Source organism: Aristolochia californica, unplaced genomic scaffold (genome assembly GCF_029961685.1).
Source record: "Aristolochia californica isolate CCGP_79_NKW_82.1479 unplaced genomic scaffold, dmAriCali1.0.hap1 SCAF_12, whole genome shotgun sequence".
NCBI classification, from domain to species: Eukaryota; Viridiplantae; Streptophyta; class Magnoliopsida; order Piperales; family Aristolochiaceae; genus Aristolochia; species Aristolochia californica.
In genome coordinates, this window is record NW_027181793.1 from 816,616 (window position 1) to 822,759 (window position 6,144).

The 6,144-nt window shown below is 37.7% G+C and overlaps 1 protein-coding gene across 1 annotated transcript; it reads right to left on the reverse strand.

Moving 5' to 3' along the window:
- LOC137945580 (protein BYPASS1-LIKE-like) lies at positions 1-1,008 on the reverse strand. The gene has a single exon (XM_068791515.1). The coding sequence runs from the start codon at positions 1,006-1,008 to the stop codon at positions 1-3; it is 1,008 nt and encodes a 335-aa protein (XP_068647616.1).
- Between the last annotated feature and the right edge of the window lie 5,136 nt (positions 1,009-6,144).

Genomic DNA, 6,144 nt, shown 5'->3' on the forward strand with positions numbered 1-6,144 from the left:
TCAGTATCCTGAAAGGATATCCAATAAGGCCACTCTAACCGAAATCAAGCTCCTGTACAACTTGTTAACTCTTCCTTCCAACCTCTTAATTCCTTGTTCTAACTCATGACAGCTTCTACTGAGAGTCTCCACTGTGGATCTTAGCTCCCTTCTACTGTCATCATTTTCGAGTCGCCGGAGGAGCAGTTCCCGAAGGGTTTGGGCCGCCGAAGCAACCGGCCTTAACTCGTTCAGAAGTGGTCCGCCACCCGTCCTGCGCTTCTCGACCTCGGCCTTAACTTCGTTCTGCAACTCGTCCAGGGAGGTGGAGCAGGACCCCAGTTGGCTCCCCTGGGTTCCAACCACTCGGCGGTTGGATTTAAACGAGAGGCTGACGGAGAGGGTCCGGCAAGCGAACAGGGCTGTTGATTTGGATGCATGAAGAGCCTCCTCCAACTCGCGTCTGCATGCTCTGGATCTGTCCATTCTCTCTCCGATTTTTCTGAATCCCGAGTTCCATGGATCCAACTCGGTCCACCCTCTCCAAGCTCTTTCTAACGAACCCAGCATGCTCCGTGCACGTTCGAGCGCCGCGTGTGTTGGGCCCTGCTCTGCTCTCAAACACCGAAGGATTGAACTCACCAACTCCACATATCTCCGAGTTGATTCGGTTCTTTCCCGCAGACCATTGCATGCGTCGAGAAGCTCGATCACGTAGTCGAGATATCCGTTAATCACTCCCCCGTCCTCTTCCCGACAGCAAGCTCCCTTAATGACTTCCACCGCTCTTTTCTGGGTCCCAACCGCCACCTTCATTGCCCTCGAAACCCACTCGCAGCTCATGTAAGAAGACGACGAAACAAACGAAGGCTCGGCCGTTTCGTGACCTTGGATAATTCTCAACTGATCGAGCTCAGATGCCAGCCACCTGTCGAACTCGGTGCTCTCCGGCAAAGGCGCCACCGTAGGGTAGGAGAATCTCGCCGGCATCCGAAGCGAAAGACTCTGAAAAATCCTGGAGGGCCACATCCTTGCTCTCTGATCTTCCTCTTCCCCTGGAGCAATCTCCCTCCTTAAGTAACCAACCAGAACAAGATGGGAAGAATTTTATTTGCTGCAATTATCGATAAATAAAATAGTCTAAAGCGTTACCAATGTTGTCTCCCTTTCCTGCCACCAAAAGCATTTGTGGGCCCCAACATGTGAGAGTGCTTTTCAGTGGTGGCCCACGTTGAAATCACGGAGTGAGGACGGCATGTGATGCGTGACGACAAGGAGAAATCTAGAGAAGATATCATGGTGACGCAACTGTGTTAGGTTTATCTGATTATTTGTTTTTTTTCGTAATTTATAAATGAAATAGATATGAAAAAAATCTTACCCATATTTTAAATAGAATGGGTAATACCTAGTCTATACCTATTTATCCCATTACATCTTTGTAGCTAGGTGGTTTCGGTCCACTTGGGTTAGGTTTCGTCGACCTTTTATCGTTTAAGTAGGTTAGTTTTTTGCACTTTAAACGACTAGTCTTTACGGGTTGTATCGGCTATGTGTTTGACATGGTATCAAGGCTGGGTACCACATTTCGTGTTCGAATCCCGGAAGAAACGATAGGGAATAGGAACGGTGAGTATCAGAACTGGGTGGTTCTGGTCCACTTGGGTTAAGTTCTGTCCATCCCTGATCGATTAAATAGGTTGGTTTTTCATACCTTAAATAACTAGTCTTTTCGGGTTGTATAAGTTAGGTGTTTGATAATCTTATGTAAGGGTATTATTGTAATTTTAATACACCTTGTGGGGGATATTTATGAATTACCCGGCTAATTTATCCCTATTATTATTGTTAATTAAATTTTTAACTATTTATGATATTAAATGACATCATCGTTTATTGAAGTGTTGACCAATTCCATAAGCCCGTAGCAACCCACTCGCTTTATCATTTTTAATGGCCTTGCCAAATGTACGTCATTTCTGTACGTCCGACAAGATGGCGACAAAGGGTAGTACCACGTGGCCTCCTGGACAGCAGTGTAGTCTCCATCTCCCTTTGCCTGCCACGTGGGAAGAAACCTTGTAATAAAATATCAAGGTTCACTTGAACAAAATAGAATAACTACTACGTTGTTACCATATGGTAAAAAGTCGTTAGGCTGTAAATGGGTGGCTTGCCTTAAAGTTTGACTTGTAACTACAGGATTGATTATGAAAAAAAAAATTTCCTCGTTGTCAAGCTCAACTCGATGTGTCTCTTATTGTCTATGACTGCTAATTCTCGATAGTGTGTTTTTTAGCTAGATGTAAAGAATGCATTCGACAATGGCAATATTAAGGAAGAATTTATATGCAGGAACTACCTAGATATGTGGTTGAGGGGGAGTTGGTGTGCCACCTTACAAAATCATTATATGGTATGAAACAATCTTTATGTGCCTAGTTTAATAAGTTTAGTCAAGCAATGATTTGTTTTGGGCTCACGAGGTGCAATGAATTCAGGATAAAAGACTTGGGACTTCTTAAGTATTTTCTCGGTATTGAGGTTCTTTAGTCCAAACATGGTATTATTTTATCCTAGAAAAAATATGATATTGACTTGCTTGAATAAACAAGAATGATGAGATATCGCCCTACTGACACTCCCATGGAGACAAATACAAACTATGTGTTGGCTCGGGTCAAGAAGTTGATGTTGGCAAGTACTAGAGGCTAGTTGGCAAGGTTATCTATCTCACTGTGATTAGACCAGATATTTCCTTTGCAGTCAGTATGGTCAGTTAATATATACATAAACCTCAGATGTCTCATTGGTAAGCATTAGAGAAGATTTTCACGTACTTAAAAAGGGTACTAGGACAAGGGTTTTTATATAAGTATCATGGTCATCTCAAAATTGAAAGCTTTACTGACACTGATTGGGTTGGATCGCCAAATAATAGGAAATTTACTTCAAGATATTACACTCTAGTTGGAAGCAACCTTGTTAAACTGAGGAGTACAAAACAAAATGTGGTTGCAAGGTCCAGTTTAGTAACAGAATACAGAGCCATGACACATGCAATAAGTGAGCTTCTTTGAATTAAATTTCTTCTAGCTGAATTGGGCTTCCATAAAGAATGCCCTATGGAACTCTATTGTGATAATCAAGCAACAATCCACATTGTCTGTAACTCAATGTTTCATGAGAGAACAAAGCATATCGAGGTAGATTATCATTTTGTGAGTGAAAAGTTACAAGAAGGAATCATAAGCCTTAAACATATCCCAACTCATAGACAACTTGCTAATATGTTCACGATGTCTGTCAACTCCAAAATTTTCTCGACTACCTGTACTAAGTTGAGGTTATACAACATCTTTTCACTACCAGTTTGAGCAAAAGTGTTGAAAATCATAGACAAACTTAGGTGGTACTAGTGTAAATATCTTATATTTTTTGTGTTTTCTTCACTCTCTGGAGTGAAAGATATACTCGTAATTTATATACTTTTGACATCTATAAATAAAGATTAAGGGGGAGGGTTTGTTGCAGTGTACACAACTCTCATTCTCCGCATCTGCCTCCTTCTCCAAATTCGTCACTTTCTTCTTCTCATCCTAAACTCTCTCCCCACAACTCTTTTTTTTTCCTCGCCCTCTTAATCCTCTTCTACTTTGATCATACATCATAGAATCCTAAGTTTAAAAAATGCTTCTTTCTTTAATGATACAAAGAATGAGAGAGAGAGAGAGAGAGAGAGAGAGAGAGAGAGAGAGAGATATGTAGATTCAATGTCTCCATGTTTTAATTAAGAAAGAGAGAGAGAGAGAGAGTGATGTAAATTCAATGTCTCCATGTTTTAATTAAGAATACTGAAATGATGGCATCTTTCCCACCTTCTTCTCGTCCCCCAATTTTTCTCGAGGCGAATGCTGGACTGGCTCCTATACGGATCCATTACCCTCGTGTTTTAGTGTTTCGTAAAGCAATGGAATCCTCTCAGATTTCGACATCCCAACAGCTTTTCCTTTCTAACTTTTCCTTTTATAAAACCGATCCAGTAAGGAGAGATAAAGGGCAGATCCTATCCCTCTTTAATGAGAATTTCGAATGAACACTTTGTTAAATACTTGTTCTTTCTTGTGTTTAATAATTGCAGCATTAAAATACTTGAACTCTTTTATTGATACGGAAGGATCTAAGGAAGATTACGATCTGCATTTCATGGGTTAATGCACTGAAGCAAAGATGAATGTTTAAAGGCTGTAAAGGAACTCGATTACTCCACCCATTTGAAAAGTTGTGGAACATAATCAAAACCAAATGCAGGTTGAGGCTTTTCATGATTATTCTATAACTACAAGAAACCTTAGATTCATTTATCATCACTCACTTATTGGGTCTCACGACAACCAATATCATACTTAGTAGGGGTGGCATCGACTCGTGTCGGTTTGCGAATAGCTCGAGCTCGGTTTGGCACCAGCTCGATTCAGTTCGAATAAACCTGATCCCGAATCAAATTCGAGATCGGGTTTCGGGTTTGTTTAATTAAACAAGCTAAACTCGAATGAGCGGTGATTCTGTTCGCGACCAACCACGTAGGAAGACTCGGACTAGTTGTTTTGTGTTTCACTGTTTCTTTAGATTATGTGCAGGTGTTTACTAATTAATGACTAGTTAATTGTAAAGTTAATGTTTATTATAATTAATACTTAATACTAGAATAATTTTCAACAATAGGGATTAATTGTTAAATAATAGTTAGTGTGTATGTAATTTATGGTTAATAATAATTAAATGAAAAGGATTTATGCAATTAATGTTCAAAGAATTAATGATATTGATGACTTGATGATGTAAATTTTGAAGAAGTAATGAATAAGAAATAAAATAGATTCCGCATTAAAACATATGGTTTAAGAAAATAACTAATTAATGGTTAATGATTAATGATTAATAGGTAAATGTGTTAGCAACCTCTTCAAATTTGGGGCAGCTAATGCTATGAAAGAGAGTGAATTAGAGAAAGAAAGCACCTCATTTGGACGGTTTAACAAAACCCATCTGAATGGTCGAATTCCAATAGCATAGAAAAAGCTCTTAGGAAGAAGTCATCTGAGCAAGCATGTGGAAGACTAGAAGATCACACATGCTGAAGAACAAGTATATGACTCTCGTAGAGCCAAAATTAATATGGTGGAGTCTAACATAAGTCTTACAAAAGGATGTCTCATAAAAGAGCCTAAGTTTAAAGGAGTTTAAATTATATTAGTCTTATATTTATGTTCAAATTATTAATTGTGTTAGAACTTATCTTTTAGTGTGTATTTAGGTGTAACTGGGACATGGGTAGTTTAATTGTAATATGATTATATTTGTTTCCTCTATTAAAAATGAAGACTCATTGTACTCAATTATGAACAAGTCAGTGAAGTTTTTCTCTTTTCTAGAAATTCAATATGGTATCAGAACAAGTGATATGAGTTGACTTGATCAACCCATAGAGATAATGTGATTTTTTTATTTATTTATCATCTTTAGTAGTTTAGGTTCGTAGTCTACATTTTTCTTCTTTACCAGTTCGAGTACCCATTGTTCCCTTGGTGCTCCCACTTCTATACTGAACATTTTACATTACATATTATATATTGAAAAAAAATCTTTGACTCTAATTTTTAACAAAAAACTAATTTTTAGAATCGGGGATTTTTACAAAGACAAATCAATATTTGAATTAACAAAGTTTAGACAACAAGAGAGGTTCAAGCAGTAGCAAAATCTATAATTTTTAAGGAGTTTTATGCCATCAAGAATGAGTATTTTGTTCAGCCAGATTATAGTTCAAAAATTTTTAGATTTTTATTTTTAAATAAGTATATTTGATAAAAAAAATTAGACTTTAATGAAAGATATAAAAGTCTAGTTTCATAAGGACCAAATTTCATGCCAATCTGATGTGTATTTTAGGAGATATTCTCATAAGAGTTAGTAAGGGTCATGCTACCGAATGAAATAAAGAAAGTAGTCATAAAATTTCAATAACAAATATTTTTTATGCCAATTTGGGTATAAAATTAAATATATTTTAATCTTATTTATTTACCAACAATTCATTTGTGATTCTGAGCTATATTTTTGGAGATATCGAAATAAGAAGTACCAAAGGTCAGTTCTGCCAAT

What these genes read in the sequence shown, in the direction of transcription:
- LOC137945580 (XM_068791515.1), bottom strand. Translation starts at nt 1,008, where the DNA reads ATGTGGCCCTCCAGGATTTTTCAGAGTCTTTCGCTTCGGATGCCGGCG.